At 41.9% G+C, this 23,787-nt stretch overlaps 2 protein-coding genes across 3 annotated transcripts in view; both read right to left on the minus strand.

Annotated features, from left to right (window-relative positions):
• The window catches only part of atoh7 (atonal bHLH transcription factor 7), a 1,342-nt gene extending 956 nt beyond the window's left edge, over positions 1 to 386 (minus strand). Inside the window, exon 1 of the mRNA XM_038738107.1 lies at positions 10 to 386. Coding sequence (XP_038594035.1) covers positions 10 to 386 — 377 coding nt within the window. The remainder of the gene's footprint in view (positions 1 to 9) is intronic.
• Positions 387 to 3,839: 3,453 nt separating this feature from the next.
• Positions 3,840 to 23,575, minus strand: mypn (myopalladin). Of its 2 annotated transcripts, XM_038736810.1 has the most exons (21): positions 23,347 to 23,575; positions 20,741 to 21,844; positions 16,179 to 16,354; positions 16,028 to 16,079; positions 15,472 to 15,922; positions 15,302 to 15,376; positions 15,074 to 15,215; positions 14,386 to 14,409; positions 13,848 to 13,964; positions 12,974 to 13,757; positions 11,150 to 12,250; positions 10,931 to 11,063; positions 10,176 to 10,253; positions 6,845 to 7,066; positions 6,607 to 6,756; positions 6,433 to 6,512; positions 6,079 to 6,205; positions 5,794 to 6,001; positions 5,524 to 5,689; positions 5,273 to 5,406; positions 3,840 to 5,165 (listed from the first exon to the last, which is right to left on the minus strand). In XM_038736810.1, exons 2-21 carry the CDS (start codon positions 21,841 to 21,843, stop codon positions 4,987 to 4,989), a joined length of 5,502 nt encoding a protein of 1,833 aa, XP_038592738.1. In that variant the 5' UTR covers position 21,844; positions 23,347 to 23,575; the 3' UTR covers positions 3,840 to 4,986. The 2 variants fall into 2 exon arrangements, with proteins under 2 accessions (XP_038592738.1, XP_038592739.1); XM_038736811.1 differs by lacking the exons at positions 12,974 to 13,757; positions 13,848 to 13,964; positions 14,386 to 14,409; ... (5 more) ...; positions 20,741 to 21,844; positions 23,347 to 23,575 and adding an exon at positions 12,686 to 12,955.
• Positions 23,576 to 23,787: the final 212 nt, after the last annotated feature.

Consider the following 23,787-nt stretch of genomic DNA (forward strand, 5'->3'; position numbering starts at 1 on the left):
TGGATGTACTCCTCTCCGCTTGGAGAGTCGTATCTCATGAGGCAGGGGTAGTTTTCAGGCTGCACGCAGTCAAACTGCAGATCCAGCCACTGCCTGTGAGGAGCGTTGTGCCTCCTGGCGTCTGTCAGGATCCGGTTGAGGGCCATGATGTAGCTGAGGGCCATCTGCAGGGTTTCATACTTGGACAGTTTTTTGTCCTGGCCCCACTGGGGGACCACTTTACGTAAGCGATCAAAGGCTGTGTTCAAACCCTCCATCCTCTTCCTCTCTCTGGCATTGGCAGCCATCCGTCGCCTCGTGGCAGTCTCATATTTCTCTGGGCTCTTGGAGTCTGGTTCTGAGGACTCGGATCCAGAGTCAGTGCAGCTGGGGCGACGAGACTTCATGATTTTTGGTTGAAGAATGGAACCCGTGTGTGTCCTCAGATCAGAAAGACTCAGCCAACAGATTAATCAGAGAAGTTTCCCGTTTCAGCTTCAGGGTTCTTCAGAGGTCTCCTCGATGTTGCTGCCTGGCTGATGAAAGTTGTGTGTCCTGAAATATTTGTAACTCCAGAAAGACAGCCTGGAGAATCCAAGGTGTCTGTGATCCTGGAGACAGTGAGCGAGCAGCTTTTATAAGACGGAGCAGATGAACAGGTGGCAGCAGGTGGAGTCCATGCAGCTCCCCCACCCCAATATTGCTCATAGAGAAACACACCCATCCGGACTCATAAACACCCACACCCACTCTCAGCACACACACACACACACACACACACACATAGGCATATATATGCACACACACACACACACACACACACACACACACACACACACACACACACACACACACACACACACAAACCCTTAATGAAATTCCAATTATCTTGGGCTGGCCTATCTGGCCATGGCTTTACCAAAAGTCTACCATCTGGTAGCACAACTCACCACAGCTGATGGTGCAAACAAACTTTTAAAAGGCTTGACAGTGTGGATATTTCACAATTAAGCTAACATTTCCACCAATTATGTAAAATCACAAAAAGCAGCAAATAAAATAGAATTTAATCTTTAATAGTTTTTTTTATCTAAATTAAAATCCCATATACTGTGCCAAAGAAAGGATTTCTAATGTTACTTATTGTGTATGCAAACATACAGTATCTCACCTTGAATGATAAAAAGTCCTCTATTTTTTAGTTAATCAATATTTTACAAGTTCAAATGTTTTGTCTTTCTAACATTTTAACACTTTTGTATGGAAAGTTTAATACAGTTGTGGCTCAGTCATTGTAATATTTATCTGCTATGTGTCTCCAAAATAAGTCTGAAGGCATCACACGTTAATATCTCATTTATTTTGCAACTATAAATGAAATGTTAGGAAGCACTGTGGCTAAAAGTCTATTAGGATTTATTAAGTTACATAAGGCGCCAAGAAGTCCCCTTTCACTTCTCGTGTAACTGCTCTCCATGTGATAATAACCATAATCTGAGATTAGCCCGAGGCAACAGAAGTGGAAGTGTGGCCTGTAACCTGGCGGTTTTAACAGCAGATTAGGGGATTATGGCCCTCAAACAATGTGGGCCAAGATGGTGTACATATTGCTGCACCATCTGAGATTTGGAGAGTAGTTTGTGAACAGGTAGAATACGAAAATCTCCCATTAAAAGTGCATGAGTCTGAAAGGGTGTTTATCAGTGCTGTGGTCTCAATAAATCACAGTATGTGGGATGCATTAATTTTTCTTACGTACTTGGGACCACATGAGAGATAAATAATTGATCTATCTAGTGGTCCGAGAAAATGAGACTGACAGAATAATTTGTCTGTCTGTCCTTCCCATCTGCCAACATTGAATTCTGTAATTCAGCTTGTTCCCCCGTTATACACCCACTCAATCCACTCTACTGTATTTTAACTGTACTTAGCTCTACTTTGAATTCAAATAATGCCTCCCTTGCACTTTGAATTGTGTGTTGAGTTTAGAAGAAGATGCATAGAATGTGATTCATTTACTCAGTGCTTTGAGTGTTTTTCTACCTCACTACTTTTTGGAGAGAAATACTGTAATTTATACTTGTACATTAATCTTTCAGCTGTAGTTACTGTTTTTATTACAGATTACGATTTTTACATACAGAATAATGAGCTAGTAAAATATGATATGTTGGTATAAACTACCCAACAATTTACAACTTAACTAAAGTTTGTTCGATCTTGACTGGCTCTAAAATATAAAATTCAGTTTACACGTTATTGCATCAATAACAATAATATATAACAGATAATAATATAATATAATCCACACTGTAAAAATGAGCCATTCTTCATAATGAGTACTAACTGGTGAGTACTTACTTAACTTAAGTAAAATGGGAGTGCAGGACTTTTACTTCTAATGGAGTACTTTTACACCAAGGTATTGCTACTTTTACTTAAGTAAAGGATCTAATATTTCTTCCACCTCTTCTGCTTTATTTGCTGGCGTCGTCCTTTGTCAGAAGCACATGTAGCTCCTGTCACTGTATTGACAAACTCAAAGCTTGGGTGTAGAGGCAGGTTATGAATGATTAAACACTGTCGGAGGCCTAGAATAATACCCGTCTCTGGTATTGGGTCATGGACACAAGCTGATGCTGTCTGGTCATTTTGCGATGGACTGGTTAGCTGTGCAATTAGGCATATAATCCCATCTACCATTTGGTTCATTGATTACAGATTGATGTAGTTTGCCAGCTGCTGCTTGTCTTGTTTGAGGGCCTTGTCTCAGACGTGGCCCGGCCCTTCCGTGTCTTCCACCCCCTTTTTTTTTTTTACAACCCCTCACATGATTGGCTTGTCTGAGCACCGGTGGCTGAGCCATGCCCTCTGTCAAAAGCCATATGTCACAACTGAGGAGTGACCCGTCTGCTCTGATAGAAACATCTACCCTCGTAAATCCAGCTCTCCTTATGGAGATATGGAGATTAGCACACAAAGCGTATGTTTCAGTACAGGAGAAAGTGTAAGAAAGGATTCCCACTGCATGTGTGGTTTGACTTGATAAATCTCATTATCGTCACTGGATTACCTTTAAAAGAGCAGTGTGAATGAGCTCATACTTAAATTTAAGGAGCCTAAACACGTCACAAGTGTGCTAATACTTTTGGTTTCCAACGTATGGGCTTTTATTGCTGGTTTTGTAACAAACTTTGAGGATCGTGACTTTCACATTGCTTCAACATTACTGTTATTATCGTGTTGATGCTGCCGTAATCAAAATGAGAGAGCAAAACATAATTTGAAACATCATGGCAGTTTCCAGTATAAGTAAGCTATCCATGAAAGAATTAAAAACATTTTCAAAACATTGGATCGCATTCAAAGCCCACTGATATTTACTAATTAGCAACACATAGAGCACCCTGTTAACAAGTAGGCCTGGCAGCTGGTCAGATGAGCCTCGGAGTATAATTAGGTCATGTAAGGTGAATGTAATTTTATGCCTATTTGAACTTTCTTCCCCTCTAATTGGACTGATTAGCAATGCTTAATTGGCTTCTGAGCTTTCCTTTTTGTTAAAATTTGGCATCAGCTTAAGCTAATAGGGCTCTGATTACCGCATAGTCAAAACAAGTTCTCAGTAATGACAGCATACATGTTAATTTTAACCCACATTAATGTCAGGTGTAGCAAGATAAGTTACATTAACCTCCTTGAATACATGAGGGAAGAAACCGCAACATACAAATGATTTTCATGTCAACCATGAGACACCATAAACTTCATCAGATGCAAATAGAGCAGAATGATTTTAGGTGCTGTGTAAGCAGCATGCAGAAGTATAACTTGTTCCAGCAAAGCAAACACATCACTCATCTGAATAAATATAACTTTATTCTGAGAAGGTCAAAACTATTTTACAATGTGCAACTTTACATCAGTTGAGTATGTGTGCTTTCAAACGTTTCTTCAATATGTTTTCAAAGTGACTTGAATTTATCTTAAAGTTTAATAATCATAATAATCTGCAGGACACATTTGATTTGTTTACCACAAAACAGAAACAAAGACACTTCCACTAGTTTTTAGTCTAATCTGATAAAATAGTAATATCCGATATAATACAACTGAAATACCTCTTTGTCGATACAAAGATTAATTAAATCACCTAAAATCAAAACACAGTTTAAAGTGTTTCAGCTACTAACCAAGACTGAGACTCACCTAACAGCATGTTATTAACACAAGAAACGGTGCGCAGACACAGTGTGTTTGTTAAAATCTACAATATTGCTTTGTCAGCCATTGGCATGCATGCACATGGAAAAAACATGGTGCAAAAATGTGAACCAGTAATGAACCTCAAGAAATGATTTAGGTAAATGTAGAATGAATCCCGCCTGGCTGGAGCCATTTCAATAAAATGATCTAAATGGCACATTCAAATGTCTAGTAATATACTCTAAATGGTTTCTGATTATTAATAAACAATAACTTATAACTACTTTTCATATAAACTTTAAAATAAACTACCAGTACAGGTATATATAATTTGTAATAAAAATAAGTGGGGCTAGCACCACTTTGGGAAAAGGACTAACGATTAAGGACAGATGTCATCCCCAACATTCAGGAACAACCTCACTATTATAGCTAAATATAGTGTAGAAAACTAATATGAGTCATTCAAACATGTCGGAGAACAATATTCATCTCCACTGATGGCTCATGAGCTAAGACTTTGCAAATCTGTGATTTTTCTGTATGCAAAACACTCTTCATATGACTTGAGTAAATAGGAATGGTGACAAACCCACTATCACTGCTGATAGCTTTAACACACTAATTCTTTGCCATTCTATTCTGACTGTGTCACTTCAAATGCATCACACAAATCACATGACAATCTGCTCAGATCATCATTCTCCTATTAGCCCTCTTTTGTTTTGACCTCAGGGACGTTACAGAGCGTGCTGGGAGGCCTCTGAGGGTCAGCATGCTGGAGTCTTTGCAGGTCACTCACAGCTCCTCACTCTCCAGCATCACCTCAGGAGGGGAGCTGGAGAACAGGATGGGGCTGGTCTCCGACGTGGGGAACGCTGACTTGATGTCGAGCCCCTGGCCTGTCAGAGCTGCATAGCGGCTGCCTGTGCGTGGAGCCTTCTTCATGGGTGCGGGGATGCTCTGATGCCACTGTGCTGAAGGTGCAGCAGATAGCTAGTATTACTACTTAGAGGGACATGCTAAAATGAGGCACATTTCTTAATAAAACTGATTTGTTTACACAGCTACACAGAATATTAACCATAGATATCAAGCCTGCAGGTGCAGGACACAATTCCAGCCTCGTTTTTTGCTGACACCGTGTACCAGCCAGCATCATCTTTTGTAGTTGGCTGGATAAGGAGACACACATATCCTGTTGCATCCTGGGTCATGCTGAAATAAAGAGATAATGTAGAATTAATTTCAGTTCCAATTATAGAGGGCTTTGAAATTATTAAGGTGTAATACATGCAACACAGATACACTGAGAGGCACAGAACTCCTTCCAACCTGATTCTGTCTTTAGTTTTAGGAATGGTGTCATTGTCTTTCTTCCAGAAGATGACTGGAGGGGGCATACCCACCACCCGACACTCCAGCCTGACTGGAGTTCCATCAGGAATACCCATGTTCTGCAGCTTCTCCAAAAACTGGGGAGGGTGCTTCATCTCTTTCTCTAAAGTGGACATGACTTCGATTACTGGAACTTCCAAACAGGTCATGGGACATCAAACTGAAGCATTCAGTTAGTCTGTGTCAGTAAGGTAATTCAGTCCTTACCCACAACTTTCAGTTCCAGACTAAAGGAGCTCTGCCCTGCTTTGTTGCTTGCAATGCACGTGTATGTGCCAGCGTCATTCTGCGTCAGAGGATCAATGACCAGAGAATGGATGCCATTCTCCCGCACTAGCATCTTGTGGTAAATGTCTGGATAGATTGGCCTCCCGTTGACCAACCACATCAGCTCTGGGTTGGGTAGGCCACTCACCTGGAAGACAAACATAAGGTGAGGCAAAAATGCAATATTTCACGTCACTATATTACATGCCAGGATCTGTTGCCTACCTTACAGTCTAGTCTACACAGTCTTCCCTCGTGAGCCAGCATGTCCCCCGGAGCCTGGAGGAAGTGAGGCCGGAAAAAGCGCTCTTGGGTTTGCTCACTTTCAACTTCCTGTATACGGGCTCGCACCCTGAAGAACATGAAGAGGTGAGCAGAGCATGTTACTGGGCACAGACACATACTTTAACATTAATCTATGTCTGCGTTTGTTGTGGTGCATGTTAGTATTTTAGTAGAGACATGATCCCGAAATATCAATATTGTCAGTGAGAAACATCAATAATTGGCGGGTTCCTCGTGCTGCAGGGGGATTCTTCTTACCTCTGCAGATAACACTGCACACTCAGTCCTGCTCACCTCTGAGAGTGAATAGGTGTCAGTCGGCTTCGGGGAGGTCCCGTTTGAACTAACAAATGTCCCGAGCAGCTGATTCGGCCCTGGTGGTTATCAAATAGCAAATAGCAAATCAGTTCATGCAGCTGGAGAGAAGGTGTTGACAACATGAACAGGAAGCCGAGTGCGAAGTATCACCTGTGGATTAGCTGCCATGATGGTGTAGTTGCCATCGTCATCGCTGGTCGTGGACTCTATATGCAAAGCACACGTCCCATCCCCCTCTCTTATCTTCTTGTAATGGATGTTCTTTCTCAAGATCTGTTTGCCATCTTTGAACCAGTAAACCTGACGAGAGACACAGATGTGAAGGATAAATGTGAGGGATGAAAGTGAATCATCATGCGTGTCATTTGCACAGTCAGTGACCTCTCACCTTTGGAACAGGGATTCCCACTATTTTACATGACAAAGTGACAGGCACGCCTTCCATGGCTCTGAAGTTCTTCAGCTTCTTGTCAAATATGGGTGCGATACATTTCCCTGTAGGGACGTCATCGTGCTGCACCTCATCATCTGACTCCTCCACAGGCGTTCGCTCCAAGCGGAATTCAATCTCGCTCATTAGTCTCTGCTCAAAGCTGGACACTTTGTACTCCTGGAAAAGGAAAAGCACCACATTAAAATAATCCCCACGGTCGACACTGCATGCATACTGTACATTGGACGTGGACGCTTCACACATACAAATAAGCGTCAAAAGCTCTTAGAGAGGTATGCAATAATCAGGAACATGAGACAACATGCATCTGTTCTCCATGTAACAACAGTAGAATTGAAGTCACAATCTATGTATCTCACATCCTAAAACAAAAAGATACAGACTGTGACTTTAATCCACTTGGTGATAAGGATCATGCAGAGGCAGCTGGCTGGTAAAACAATTTGCTCATTCCACCAAACACAATAATGCTGAAGTTAAAACAGAGAACAGATGAAGATTAACTGTAGAGGTGAACTGCAGACTTGAAACACATACTTTCCAGACATTTAAACACATTTTTTGATTCTTATTAAGAACCTTTTGATCTCTTTATCTTTCATCTACAGTATGGGCTAGCAGAAGAACAAAACTAGCAAGAGATTGTTACAGTTTGTGACATACAGGGACAATGTGCATGTTTGTAAGTTGGGTTTATTTGTTTGTTTTTTCAGAAAAGTTGCAAAGAAGGACTGTGTCATGTTGGCCTTTTGGAAAAATCTGAAATGCAAACAGAACAAAGGGGCTGCAAGCGTCAGTGGGGGAAAAGTAAAATGAGTTAACTGAAAACTGGAGAAAACAGCACTACACAACAGTTGAGTCTTTACATTTTAACCCTAAAATGTGTTTTTCAGAATATTAGTGCAGGTTATACAGGTGCTGGTCATATAATTAGAATATCATCAAAAAGTTGATTTATTTCAGTAATTCCATTCAAAAAGTGAAACTTGGATATTATATTCATTCATTACACACAGACTGATATATTTCAAATGTTTATTTCATTTAATTGTGATGATTAAAACTGACCCCATAGATTTTCTATAGGGTTAAGGTCAGGCGAGTTTGCTGGCCAGTTAAGAACAGGGATACCATGGTCCTTAAACCAGGTACTGGTAGCTTTGGCACTGTGTGCAGGTGCCAAGTCCTGTTGGAAAATGAAATCTGCATCTCCATAAAGTTGGTCAGCAGCAGGAAGCATGAAGTGCTCTAAAACTTCCTGGTAGACGGCTGCGTTGACCTTGGACCTCAGAAAACACAGTGGACCAACACCAGCAGATGGCATGGCACCCCAAACCATCACTGACTGTGGAAACTTTACACTGGACTTCAAGCAACGTGGATTCTGTGCCTCTCCTCTCTTCCTCCAGACTCTGGGACCTTGATTTCCAAAGGAAATGCAAAGTTTACTTTCATCAGAGAACATAACTTTGTACCACTCAGCAGCAGTCCAGTCCTTTTTGTCTTTAGCCCAGGCGAGATGCTTCTGACGCTGTGTCTTGTTCAAGAGTGGCTTGACACAAGGAATGTGACAGCTGAAACCCATGTCTTGCATACGTCTGTACGTGGTGGTTCTTGAAGCACTGACTCCAGCTGCAGTCCACTCTTTGTGAATCTCCCCCACATTTTTGAATGGGTTTTGTTTCACAATCCTCTCCAGGTTGCGGTTATCCCTATTGCTTGTACACTTTTTTCTACCACATCTTTTCCTTTCCTTCGCCTCTGTGCTTGGACACAGAGCTCTGAGAACAGCCAGCCTCTTTAGCAATGATTTTGGGGTTTTCATTAGTTGTCAGTTATAATCATCAAAATTAAAAGGAATGAACACTTGAAATATATCAGTCTGTGTGGAATGAATGCATACATTAAACAAGTTTCACTTTTTGAATGGAATTACTGAAATAAATCAACTTTTTGATGATATTCTAATTATATGACCAGCACCTGTATATTAGTTAACAGAAGCTCGACTGCTTGACTACATATATTAATTTACCATAGCATTTAAATAAGTAAGTGACTAGTCGTGGACAGTAATTAAGTACATTTTCTCAAGTACTGCACCTAAGTACAAATTTGAGGTTTTCTTTTCATGCCATTTTATATTTTTACTCCACTACATCTCAGAGGGAGATATTGCACTTTTTACTCAACTACATTTATCTAACAGTTTCAGTTACTAGTTTTTTTTACATATTAAGATTTTTACACACTATAAACTAAACTACCCAACAGTTTATACAAATAGAGCTGAGATGATTATTAGATTGATATTGAAATTAACCGGCAACAACTTTGATGATCAACTGATCATTTAAGACATTTATTGTGTTAAAACATTTCATGGTTCCACCTTAACAAATGTGAAGATTTGCTGCTCTTCCTTTTTATTTATTCGTAATAATTTTGAGCTTTGTAATGTTGGTTAGACAAAGCAAGCATTGTGATGGTGTCGCTCTGGGTAATTGTGATGGCATTTCTCACTGTTTTCAGAATTTCAAAAATCGATTAATGAAGAAAATAATCAGCAGATTAATCCGCAATGAAAAGAATCATTGCATTGTTGCATTATACAAAATAGTTCAAATGAGCTCCCCCTCAACAATTACTGCAGTGAAATCCTGCTTTTACATTAATGCACAAGGAATAATAATGTAATTATATAATAGTATTATAGTCACAGGACATTTTTCTTTCTGCACTGAGTACTTTTACTTTTAATACTTTAAGTAAATTATCCTGGTTATACTTACCTACTTTTACTTTAGTAACATTTTCAATGCGTGGTATTACTACTTAAGTAAAGGATCTGAATACTTTGTACACCACTGGCACACACACATATAGCTGAGAATTATTATTATAACTTGAATTATTATTGAAAGGGCAAGTTTGCCTACTGTACTTTTAAATTCTGTTTGTCATGTCAGCAACCGCTGACAAACATAACTATACTAATAGTACTTTTTACTTTTGAAAATACTTATACTAAGTATTTTTAAAAGCAGGTACTTTTGTACTTTGACTCAAGTTAAAATTGAAGACTTCTACATTTAGTGGAGTATTCAGCAAGGGTATCTGTACTTTTACTCAAGAAGAGGATTAGTGTACTTTGTCCACCACTGTATGTGGAAATATCCAAAGTTTTGTAATCTGGGTCTGAAACGGTTCAATAACCCACACAGCCTCGAGCAAAGCAGTGCTTGGGACGGGAAGATCCTTGTACCTCATCATAGTTAATGACAGTAGCAGGAATGTTTGGTCCAAGGGGTCTGCTCGCTGTTTTCCACTCATAACTCAGCTTCTATGAGAGGATAGGGATGGATGATGAACACCAACAAAGACACATACTATACATACGAACATATATTGATGGAATAACACACAAGCTATCGTTATTAGCATGCATATATTGTTAGGGTACATGGACACGCGATGATGAAGAACTGTGAATGACTGGGGAGCGAGTGATGGCTGATGCACTGCTGAATCAAAGGGAGTTTGACGTTGCGTCTGAGTAATTTCATGTTTCTTACAGTTTTACGTCTTTTTTACACATGTTTTTACAGTTTGAAATATCTGTTTAGGAACATAGTCATTCTAAAATGAATATAGAAGGAGAAAGCTTGAGTCAAGTGAGAATGCAGCACAGTCATTGGTTAATAAACAGTAAACTTCATCCCTAAAATTATAAAAAACTAGATTGCAGTTGGTTAGTTAAACATTTGCAATCACATACCTCCATGTCAACAAACTTATGATTTATTGACATTCATATTCACACAGTGGTCTAATATCTAACTGAGCAGGGGTGTAATGGAGGCTGAAATCAAATTTATGTTTAAAGAATCCAGTGGACGAAAAATGTTTTGTTCATGCAAGTACTTGCATTCATTATTATTTTTCACTACATCACTGTAGTTGAGGCAGTCAAAAAACAGAGAAACAATCAGAGCTGCAGAGCCGGAGACTACTTAGTACCTGTTGATGTGCAAAATGTGGAGTATCGTCTTTGAATCGAAGCTTTTTCTCAATGTCATGGAGGAGAATTTCTCTGCTTTCACGAATATCTTCAATTGACGCGAGGCGCATCTTTGGTGCGTTCTTTTTTAGCCTGAAGAGACAGAAGGGAAAAATGCTTTAGAGCATGTGACCGTTCACCAATCTCATGAGCACTGTAGTCCTTTAGAGAGGGCGTACCCTAAAGGAGCTCCCTTTGGCAGGCCCATTGAGTTTGTGGGCTGACTCGGGGTCAGAGACGGCAGGACGGAGCTTAAGAACGCCACCGGGTTTTGGATCGGACTGGGGGTGGAGCTGCTCGAGGTGGGAGAGGAGGCCTGGGGAGGCGACTGGGCTCGTAAGGCGTACATGGTGTTCGGGAATGACGTCCACCCCGGAGTGGGAGAGGACACAAGGGACGGAGGGCTGGTGGGAGACTTGAGCACCCTGGTGGGGAAGGTCCTGGGTGGCGGGGAGAATGGCGGGAGAGTAGGGGAGCTAGCGGCAGAGGAGCTGAGCTCAGCGGCCAGCTCTTGGAGCAGAGGGACTGGTGATTCTGTTGGGGAAGGACTCCTGACTGGTGAGAAGGTCTGAGCAGCTATGAACTCTTTAGGCCGGGCGTAGTTGAAGGTGTGGGAGGTGGCGGTCAGGTTCATGAGGGAGGCGTGGGCGCTTCTCAGCAGAGGGGCGGGTGATGTGATCTGCTGTGAGGCCAGGGTTGAATCTGTAGGGGCAGTACTAAGCTTTGGTGCAGGAGGAGAGAAAAACTGGGGTGTGGGTGCAGTTCTGGCAAGAGCTGCAGAGGACAGGTTGAGGTGGGATGCATGGATGGTGTTCATCTGGGTTACGGGAGCTATACTGAGAGGAGGAGCTGTTTTCAGCTGTGGGGCAGGTGGAGGGGGGGTCACTAGTGAGGAAGTCTTTAGCTGAGGAACTGAAGGAGGGGAGCTCAAAGGAGGAGCAGGAGAAGTGTTGAGAAGAGGTGAAAAGGTGGTGTTGAGTGATGGAGCAACGCTCAGAGAGGGAGCAGGGGGGGCCGTGGTCAGTGTAGGTGCAGAGTGGGATGTCGGCTGCGGGGGTGTTGTCGTGTTAAGGTAGGGCTGGAAAGGTGGCGGATGGGGTTCACGGTGAATTCTGGGTGACCACAGCGGACCTTCGTGGGAGCTTTGGACCTCGGGCTGGATCTGGATCTGGAATGGGGTGTGGGACTGAGGCTGGGTGTGGGTTTGGGTCTGAGGTTCAGTCTCCTGCTGCTGCTCCATGAGCACCTGGTGATGCAGAAGCTGGAGCTGGGCCGGGTCCCTGGTCGATCAAAGCAAACCCAAAATTAAAGGCCACCGATCAAAACATGACACTATACATGGTGAAAATGAGAGAGGCACAGTACGCTGCTCTCATAAATAATGTCCATGCAGTCAACCCCAGCAGGAATGAGCCAAAGTCAGCATGAAGAATACTCTGCCCTTTTATGGGCTACTAACAAGTAGCCTACAAACAAAACACTGTCCAAGCTCTAGACCTCTCCGGCTTTCGTTCTAAACAGTTCTCTTTTATTTATCATTGAATAATTGCAAACATTGTCAGACTAAACAATAGACACTGTCATATTTATCTTTGTGTTTTCAGCCTATGATACCGCATACAAAAACAACAGTGAAGAGCTGATCAGACCATACAAGGTTTTGTTTACAGCATTATCTGAAATATTAGATGAACATAAATGCAAAGTACACTTACAAATAGAAGATGCCATCCTTCGTTTTAGAAAGCGGGAAGGTCCACATTTGAAGTCCACATGCATTCATTTATGAATTGCAAGTGATTACAGCTGCTAGTTGAGCCAGTGGAGGAGGAACCTCCCACCTCTCAATACAGCCCATCTAATTCACTTTGACAAACTAAGGACACAGATATACCACATCTCTTTTCCCCATACTACACTGTTGCAGACCATCCTGACAACCGTGTGTGTGACTCTCAGCACAATTGTGAAATTTCTGAGACTTGTACTTGTTTTTTACTCACAGTTTGGGTTTGGCCAGCACTGGTGGTGGTTCTTTGCCGACTGACGTCTGAGTGGTGTCTTCATCAGACTGACTGGATGTGCCACTGTGTTCGTCCTTTTCATCCTCAGGCAGTTTGAAGTGCACACGCAGACCAACTCTGGAGCTGGAGCGTGAGTCTTTGTGGTTTGTTAGGGCACCTGTCTTTAGGCAGGAGTTAGGAGGGGGATCAGGGAGGGGCACCACATAGGGGCTCCCGTTCTGATAGTTTGGGGTCCCCTTAACTTTGGAGCTCATGTCAGGCGATGTCACTGAAGGTCTGGACACTTCCTGCTCAGCTGGAGTCTCAAACGTAGATGGAGAAATGAAGGGTTTTAGGTGTGAGAGCACCTGTCCACTGCTCTGTGGTTCTCGATGTGTGGCACTGGAGCCAGGAGGGTCCTGGTGGAGAAAGAAAGGATCTAAATTTGGAGTGCTGGGACTGCGAGAGTTGAGGCAGAAGCTGCTGCTCAGGCTGGAGGGTTCCAGACTGGGGAGACTGGTGTGGAGGGGGTCTGGGCGCAACATGCTGGAGCTGTGGGGGTCCAGACGGAGGGTGCTGGTGTTTAAGGGGTCCAGGCGTAAGGTGCTAGAGATGAGCGGGTCTAGTCGAATGGTGCTGGAGTGGGGCTTGATGCTGTTGGTCACAGTGACCTCTGGTTGAGGGTTTACGGAGGGAGCTGATGGGTAAGGTTCTTGAATTCGATTAGGCTCCACCGTTAAACTGCTGAAAGGCCTCACGTGATTGCTACTGCTGCTGCCATTGCCTGATGAGAATCAGAGAGATAGTCAGTCATTTCATGTTCAGAATCCATGGTAGATGTTGTTGTTTTTGTAAAGGGAAACAGAACTGTTACCTTTGACCCTTAGTGCAGCAGTGCTGGACACGGTTCCATACTTGTTGCTTGCTGTGCAAGTAAACATCCCCGAATCTTCAGGAAAGACCTCAGCAATGACCAGAGTGCATATTTCCTCTAGAGGGAAAGAAGTGATACTCACATAATCAAGGTGGTTTGGTATGACTGCATCATATTAATTTCTCAACTAGAGAGGGTCTTAATACACTGAGGAAAGATACATGACTTGTGCTTCAAACGCCCAGCAGTGAGGTTGCTTTGTGTCATCAGGGCTGAGAGTCTATCTGCAGCTAAGGCAGGTTGAAGTGATCTGCCATGGTGGTTTAACACAGGATGAGAGACTACCTTATATGGTCCAGAGGCAGGGAAAAGCAGCCCTGGCTTATGTACAGAAGAAGAGCAGTAGCCTTAGCCAAGGACTATAAACACTTCAGCAGAGTAATATGTATACACTGCAGCATCATATACAGACATGCAGCTGCTCTGGTGCTGTCAAAACTTGTGTTTTTGATTGATGATGATTGAATGAAATGTGTACCTGATTCAGCTGGAGATCTGGGCTCTGAAATGGAAACAAGAACCAAAATCATTATGAAACTGCAACAGCTGAAGTTAATTAGCACTTCTCTGAGACCCAGAGAATCATATACCACAATCAGTTGATCCAGGATGACTTGTCATTTTATGAAATCCATGAAATATATTTTGTACATTTATGTTATGTCTCCACAGAAAGTCAAAAATGCTTAAACACTGTTTTATGAGATGATACCATTTACAGTATTTAAACTGTAAAGACTTTTCATGACCGCAAACCTTTTAAAAAATCTTTTACAGCCATATCATTTCATTAAAATCTCCCCTATCTCCCCTATATATTTTTATGTCTCAGCACTTTTTTTTTTTTTTTGGTTTTATTTGAACTGAAAGTAACAATGGTCATTTTTTTGTTGTAGCATCATTGTGTTTTTAGTTTCTTGTCTGCGCACCAAAGCTCTTAAGAAACAATAAACTGCGAGATTACAGAAATACATTTGAATTCAACTGAATTAAATTGACTTAATTAAGATCTGGGCCCAAATCTTGCATTTCCAAAAACTCCTATTCTTTATTAAACTAGACATGTGTGGCTGCAGCATAAATCCAGAAGACAAAATTCTCTCAAAAATACATAAAGCTCATTTGCACTTTTATTATGACAGTAGCGGGGCAGCAGCAGAGCTTACTTTTCTGCAGGATCCTAAAATCAGGAGAGTCCTCAATGATTTTCCCCTCTCTGTACCAGTCCACTCGAGGTGACGGCATCCCTTTCACGCGGCACTCTAGCACCACCAGCTGGCTTTCTGATGCAAGGAGGTCCTGCAGGCTCTGGAGGGACAAGACAGGCTGCATGTTGCATCAAGAAACACATGAAATAGACAGCAGGAGTATACATGATTTGAGAATGAGTCTACCTTTGTGAATACAGGGGCAGCCATGATAGGTTGCCCGTTCAACCCTTGTAGATAGTTGGGGCTGGAGGTTTGACTCTGAGGATTAAAAAACACGTTTATATATATATGTACACAAAATGAATCATTTTGTAATGAACAAAAATTAGGAGGTAAGGAAGCAGCTCTTCTACCTCAGGTTGCGGTGTTTGTGTTGGCACTGACAGGATGGGCAGCACAGACGAGATCACAGAGTTCAAAGGCAGTGTTGTAGCTATCACTGCAGCTGTCTGCACTGGTGGTGGTGAGGATATGACTGAGACAGATGTTGACACCTCCTGGGCTTCTTGAAGTTCTGTATGGCCAGGTGAAGTAGGAAACACCTGCACAGATAACACTGTTGTCTCTTCCTGAGCAGGGTGTGCTGAAGATGCCACAGATGTTTTAGGGATATTTGGGACTGGAAGTGTGGTGGCTGATGTGTGGACTGGTAAAAGAAGTTCTTGTATTGTTTGGTTAGTTGGTGGGGAGGAGAGCTGCTCTGTTTGCTCCTCAGTGGCTCCTGCAGGATGGGATGGCAGAGAGTCTTCTTCTTGTGCGGGGAGAGTTTGGCTCGATGATGGAGGTAAAGATTTCCTCTGCAGCCTTTGAAAGTCACAGAGGGAAGAAAGGCATGGTCTCATTTAGTGTTGCAGTAGCTAAAGGTGCACATGGTGCATGGATCTAACCGACAATACAGCAAAAACTCACTGTGCTACGTGTTCAAAGTGCCGCTCCCCCTCAGAATCCGAAGAGGAGGCGCCTGTCAGTTTGGAACAAACAAGCATACACACTCCATCACTACAAGTGTTTGACTTGACTGTAAACGTATCAAAAAGAATGAGAGAAAGATAAGAATCACCTTCGACATAGATCTCAGCTGACGTGGAATCAGTGCCATAGAAATTAGATGCGAAGCAAGAGTAACGTCCAGTATCTTCCTCGAATGCCTCTGCGATGATCAGAGAGTGGAGCTCACCATTAGTGATGACCTGAATGTCAGGGCTGTTCTCCAGCTCCTTTCCCTCACAAAACCACCTGTAACATATACAGCAAAATGCTCAGTACAATGTAGCACTATGAGCTTCTTCTAGTGTTGAAATGTTTTGTTATATTTTTAAGGATTTTTCTGTTATTATTAAAAGCATGTTTTATATGTAAATATATTGGAGAAAATCAGCTTTGTGTAAATTGTGTACCTACTATTAGCTCTTTAAGGTACCTGGTATACCCTGGAGTTTTTCTTTAACACTAGTAGCACTATGGAGTCTCTGTTTTGTTTGCGCAAGCATGCGCACATACATGCGAGCAGCAGTGAAGAAGAAGACTGCTTGTAAACATGAATGTAAACAATGCACAATTTAAAATATTAAAAAGTCGGCTTTTACAATTTGGACATTTTCAATTAGGGGTGTACTCACTTTTGTTGCCAGCGGATTAGATATTAATTGCTGTGTGATGTGTTATTTTGAGGGGACACCAAATTTACACTGTAACACAAACTGTACACTCTCTACTTTACATTGTAGCAAAGTGTCATTTCTTCGGTGTTGACATGAAAAGATATAATCAAATATTTACACAAATGTGAGGGTGTACTCACTTTTGTGAGATACTATATATATTTACGTTTACACATATACTCATAATTGGGGTTTATTTGGGTTAAGATCTGGTAACTGTTACCACCAAAGCACATCCATCCATCGTCAACCACTTGCAGGGGGCTGGAGCCAATCCCAGCTTACATCGGGCGAAAGGCGGGGTACATCGCAGGGCCACCAAAGGACATGATTCACATAATTTTCATACTCATTAAAACCCTTTTGTAACTGACCTGCATTTGTTGTGTTTCTGCACTCATTTATTCAGTTTTGTTTTTTTAACGCGTCCCCTGTCTGTAACTTTACATGAGTTGTTTTCTACCAGTGATCTACTTCTATTTCCACTTTAGTAACAGTACTGTTATGTGACTTTACTATTATTTCAGTAGCATATTTTAAGATTCTTCTACCCTCTCTTAGGTCTTTAAAACCCCATCTTTACATAATTCTCCTTTTCTTTGTATTTACCCTCTGACACTGTTTCTATGAGGCGGGTACCATGCGGCGTCTTTCCCTCTTCCCTGGCTAATAATGCCTCTGGCTTTGTGCCATTCAGTAGAGCTATGCAGGCTAAGAGGAAAATGTTTTGATGAGCAAGCCCTATCCCTTTCCCTGTAAGACAAGAAGCAACACTAGCGTGCCATGCCAGTTTAGAGACCACTTCAATGCACTGTTGATGTTATGAAGATGAGAAAACAATTGATATAAAGGCACCTTGAGTAATTTGTTAGTATGCACTTTTTTATCAAATATTAATAATTATCATTTTTTTACTTAATTAATGAGAGATAGGGGATGAAATGCAACAAACTTCCTCAGCTGGACGCAAACCAGACTTACATATTATAAGGTATAATGTTGTCGTGTTAAATTAGGATTAAATGGGCAAAAATAATATTACAATGTGGTAAATAGCAAGAAAAACTTCTTGCCTGGCTAACATTACCTACCTTGCATTAGTCCTGCTTAGTAAGATTTAGTACATTGGATTTGTTGGCCACAGTCTATTTATTCAGTGTAAAACTAGAATAGTAAACCTCTAACTTTCCCTGTCCTGACCAGCAACATATGCAGCAGCCTCTACGTTGAAGTACATCTATTTTGAGCAGATGAGGCCTTGGTGCTTTATAAAATCCAGCCAATAAACAAACAGGAATGAGGTGATGTGTTACTCATATCCACTGCTTTCACCAGGCTTACAGATCACTTGCATGAAACACGTTTTCAAATAAATATGCAGGCAACAATACTACTACCAAAAAAATAGCGCATGAGAAGGCAGTTAATTCAAAAAAGTATTCCTCAGAACACAAACTAAGCTCCCCATGGCTTCTCAACTAACCTGATATATAGAGAGGAATTAATTTAAGCTGTGTTTTTTTTTAAATCCTGGCATAGTTCCCAATGAAAACATGAAGCTACTCTCAAGAGCTGTTCCCGGTACTTGGAGTCAACACATGTTGGACTGTGCTGTCAGTGCTCTGCCTGAGGCGAGCTATGTCATTTCTAATGAGTAAGGGTCTAAATTGAAAGCATGAGTAGTAGAGGAGGTGGCTAGTCAGTGAGGCAAAGACCTCACTCGCTGCACCTGTCAGGGCTATTTACCCTCTGGACTTCAGAACCAGCGAGGAGATTCCCTTTGGAGCCTGGGAGCTCTGACTGGCCGCCCCAATCACATACGCACAATGCTAAACATAGGCTCAGAATACACACAATGCTATACCCTGACACACCAGACCAGAGACAGCACACCGCTGCAAACTGATGGGAAATATGAACCTGACAACTCTATTTCAACTCCTTCCAGTCACAGTCGCAAACACAGTAACTTCCTGGGCTGGAGAAATGGGCACAAACATCACACTAAAGTCAATGAAAATAGCATTATGTTAACAGGATACACAAAATATGAGCCAAGCTTGAGCTCAGCGTTAAGAGGTAACACATTTTCAGTAGAAACCACTGAAACAGAACTCAAATTAAACCATATAATAGATATCCACAAAGTAATAACTGTATAATCTTACCAAACTCTTCATGCTTCTGTCTGCTTCAGTCGGTTCCATTATCAGACTACAGCTTGCTGCGCCAGTCCAGTCTAAAAATGGCAGAGAGCTACATTCTCCCCTGGACAAGTATATGTTAGTGGCTCAACAATGTTCAGTAGGACTAACAAGCCCATGCCCCCTATAGTCTGACACCTCAGCTTTACTTCAGTTTGATGCTTTGTTGTCCTGGGAGGGAAATTACAAGTCCAGCAAGGGTTTTAAGACATATCTAACATTAAAAAAAGCAGAAGACAAGCATTAACAAGTGAGTTAATAGTGTCAATTAGTTAAGTATTGTCATGTTAGCTTTCAAAAAGTATTCTGCTGTACTCTGACACCAAAGACAGTTAACTGAATGCAATAAGAGGTGTAATTCCTCTAATATTTTTGTGTAGATGGTCATTGCGCCCTCATGAGAATCTGATGGTGTTCTCAATAAGAATGACAGTAAGCCTAATGTGATTATCTTTTGCCCCAGACACAACCCTGACCACCAAATGAACACACACACACTCACACCATTCAGAATCAGCTGTTGGCTATCGTCACATGTGACTTCTGCCTGGAAGCGCCAAGAAAAGGCCACAGCCTTCAGCTTAGCTCACACTTCTCAAACACTTTGTAATTATTCAACATTGTCTGAGGCCCAGGCACAAACATGACTCAACGAAGTATACACTACAGTCTTACGTCTTCTTGACACTGAACTTGTTTAGGGTGATTACCAGATCAATATTTGAGAGTAAAAAACTCACAAAGACACACAAACAAAAAACACATCCCTAAATTAAATTAGGTTATTAAAGAATATGGATTCAGAAACAGTATGTCTTGAGTTGGACATTTTACAGTTATAATAAGTTAAATAGTTAAATAAACTCATCGGTGCTCTCTGGTGGAAAAACTGACAGTGACACCGTTCCTAAATTACCTCAAGCATATCTTTGGCACTTCTGTACTGCAACTTCTTTTGACATATGAGCAGGCATACGTGGCAATACCAGTATATCTATGATAACTTCATATTGGAGTCTGGTATACACCATTATTTTTTTTGTCCTAAAATTAGTAAGTAAAAGTATGTAAGTTGGCATATTATTTGCAAAAAAGTATTAAAAGTCAAATAAATCATATTTCATAAAAATGGCCCCTGTGAGTGATACCATTACATATTATATTATTGGAATACTATTAGAAATGCATTAATGTGTAACTGTTGTAGTTAGTTGTTGAGTTAGTAGACTTTTTATATACTGTTGGGTAGTTAAATCTATAAATTTGCATTATATATTATAAGAACACCATATGTTTTAAATGTGAAATCGTAATATGTAAAGTAACCACTAAATAAAGCTGTCAAATAAATGTAGTGGAGTAAAAAGTAAAACATTTCTCTAATGTAGTAGTAGAGCAGAAGTACAAAGTAGCATAAAATCGAAAAAAGGTACACATACCCCAAATATATCCTTAAGTACAGTACTTGAGTAAATGTACTTGTTACATTCTACTACTGAGTAAAACTAATGTCATGTTTCCATTCTGTGCTCTCAAACTGTGACCTTACCCTAAAATCCTGTTCCTGTAACATTTTCCCCAAACAAAAAGGTCATCTATCCATCGTCATGGACCCAGATCCTTTAGTACACTGCAAATCTACACTAACACAACCTTGCCTGGCCTCTGTTACATTTTTGAGTATAAAAGCACTTTTACTGTATCTCCTGCAAACAAAGAAATACATTAAAATCAGCAGTTATTTGGGTTTTCCTTACCGGACTTCAGGCACAGGGAGTCCTCTTACAATGCAGTCTAACTGGACCTTGCTGCCCTCTGGAACCTCCCTGCTTTTCAGTTTCTGGATGAAATGAGGAGGCTCACACACAGGCTCCGCTGGGTATGGACTTTCTGTCAAGGCACAGCTATCAGCCTCCTCCTCCAACACCTCCTGGGAAACAGAGTTGTACTGCTGCTCCTCAGTAATCCTGCAGTCCTGAAACTCCACGTGCCCAATCCCTGAGTCCAGCTGGACCTCTGGTTGGTGGCTTACAGCAGGGCTGCGCCTCTCCTCCACCTCCATGGGCACGACCGCGCGCTCCCTGTTGTCCGGGCTGAGGGGGTAAACTGTTCCATCGTTCTGGCTCTTGTTCTGGTTCCTACTCCTGTGGGTTTTGCAGGCTCTTGGTCGTACCCGTTTAGAGCTGTTGGCCTTGAAGAGAGAGGAGAGCTCCTCAATGAAGTCCGCTGCCTTGTTGAGGAACTCCTTTTTGGACTGGGTCTCCGGACCGTACGGGGCATTCCTCGCCGACCTGTTAAAGTCGCTGAATCCTTCACTGGAGTCCCTGCTGTTCCTGATCATGTTTTCCTGCTGTGTTTGCACTTTGAGCATCTTTCTCTCTGATGTGAATGTTGTGTGTTTTGCTGGCAGTTCTTTGAATTCAGGGGCTGGCTGGGTGAAGTGCACGCTGGAGGGGGCAGCAAAAGGAGCAGGAGAGGGGTTAGCCAAGGCAACAAATGGGGGGTCAGAAGAAGAAACTGAAGCTGAGGAGATGTTGGAGGGGGTTAACGGTGTGGCAGAGGCCTTGAACTCTGCCCTCTCCTCATGTGGCTCATGTCCGATGGCCTGGCGGGCCAGGTTCACACTCTTATCTAGCTCCTCTTGGCTGAGGAAGGCCGAGAGGTCTGGGAGATGGGGATCATTGTGGCCCACAGAGGCCTCAGCCTTGCCTTTGAGTGACCCGTAGATCTGAAGGCGTGAGGAAGAAGCGTCTGAGCGGCTCATCTCGCTGTGGCGCTGCTGGGCTCTGGCCTCTGCCAAGTAGCTCTCCCTTAAGAGCTGAGACAGTGACGGTGGCTGGTCAGAGCTGTTCTCTTGCATGCTGTGGAAGTAATCACAAGGTATTTAATTACACTTGACATACAAATCAAGTATGTGTGTTAAAAAATACTTACTATATGTTTTTAGAATGATTTTCTGCTTTGACCGTCTGGTCCACAAACTTTTATCAGGTCTACATGAATTGAATCTGACATTAATCAGTGTGGGGGGGTGGGATTTTTTCAGAGTCAGGATTTTTGATCTAACGCACCCGACTTTCTGGTTTGTCCTATATGTGTATGTATATGTGTTACTTGCAGAGCACTGACACTTGACATACTGTAGGTCATCTATGTCAGTGAATATTTAGCCCACTTTTTGTCACAGTTCCTTTATTGTCACATGGTAATGCAGTCAGTGGCGAGATCAAGCAGCCGCTCTTCACTAACATTTAAAAGTCCCCTGTTGAAAACAAATAGACAGGGCAATGTAAATTTGGTAACTTCTGCATTGGCAAAATGGTTCTTTGGCAGTTGACTCAGTTTTTTGAAAGTTTCTGATACAAACTATTTTTTAATTAATTTTAACTAATTAGCAAATTGTTAGTTGCAGCGCTAATAAGCAGTAAAGTATATGACCTTGCAGTCACTGACTTGTCTAACCTTTAGGAGGAATCATTAACGAAATTAATAAATGAAAAGCAAATATCTTGTTTTGAACCCTATACATATTTATCTGATACATACAGTATAGACTTAATACATATACTGATATATATCTTAGATATAACTAAATTAATATTACACTTCATGTTAAAACAATCCCTGGTGCACATGAGTTAAAAGCCTGGGTATGGGTAAAAATAGCTCTTTATTTTAGCCTAATTTCAGCCTTCTTCTATCCTCAACAGGGTATCAGGTTCATGCACAGAAAACTGATCTGATGGGATACAGACTGGCATTTCTTTTGCCCCTGTCCACCTCAGATCAACACTTGTATGACGTTTATTCTTTGCACAACTTTTTGAGACTAGGCATGAGCAAGTCATACAGACATGAGATAGGGTACACATATGCTACTGACACTCAAATCAGTGCAATTAAGAGAGGCAGCAATGCCCTTCCAACAGACCTGAAGCTGCAGCTGTTGTGTACATTAATCCTTTGCAAACAGGCTCCAAGCCCACCAAGTCATATCTAATAATAGCGAGGGGTCATTTTACATGAAGAAAATCCACAAAAAAAAAGCAGTCCCCCTCATCCTGTGTGCCCTTGTTATCATGATTTTGATCGGCCACAACAATCATTAATCAGACTATGCAAACAACTATAATTATCATAAATGGGACACTGCTGAGTGAGATAATACTGTCACAGCCCACACAGAGAAACACGGTACCACACATGCAGACAGGTTAAGATAATTTAATTACGCATTTATACAGGAATAGACTCCAGCCTAGCTGAGGCTCAATGTCAGACATTTTCTGAGGCTTTATGCAGCATGTGCCAAACAACAGGACACTGTGGACAACAAATAAATTAGGGGGTGGTGTGTTTTTACCTTCAGAATAAACTCAGCTGGCCCCCTATGACGGACTGGTAAATCCTCAGAGTGCACCTGTGCTCAAAGAGGGAGATTCCGGTGTTCTGGTTGCTGCCACCTGGGAAAATCTTGGACACCGGCAGCTGTCCAGCCTTCCCGGTTTTATCGCACAGAGTTAGCCTTAGAGTTTACGGGAAAATATGGAGCAGACTAGCTAGGGTAACCTGTCACCAGCACAAGTAGCAACATTTGTCAGTGCAGTAGGCGCAGGTTATTTTAGGGAGGCATGGCCCATGTGTCTGGGTGGTGTCCCTGCTCATTGGCCGGAGGGGGGGTTAGAGGGTTTCCTCTTCCAGTGGTCCGTCAGAGACCTCCATCCTACAGAATAGAAGCCCCTTATTGAGCCTCTCACATACTAATGTTAACACCGCAGATTAACAGCAAGCATCAATTTCAAAG

The sequence above is a fragment of the Micropterus salmoides genome, unplaced genomic scaffold (genome assembly GCF_014851395.1).
Source record: "Micropterus salmoides isolate LMB-PRFRI ecotype aquatic unplaced genomic scaffold, ASM1485139v1 Ms_hic_scaffold_22, whole genome shotgun sequence".
NCBI lineage: Eukaryota > Metazoa > Chordata > Actinopteri > Centrarchiformes > Centrarchidae > Micropterus > Micropterus salmoides.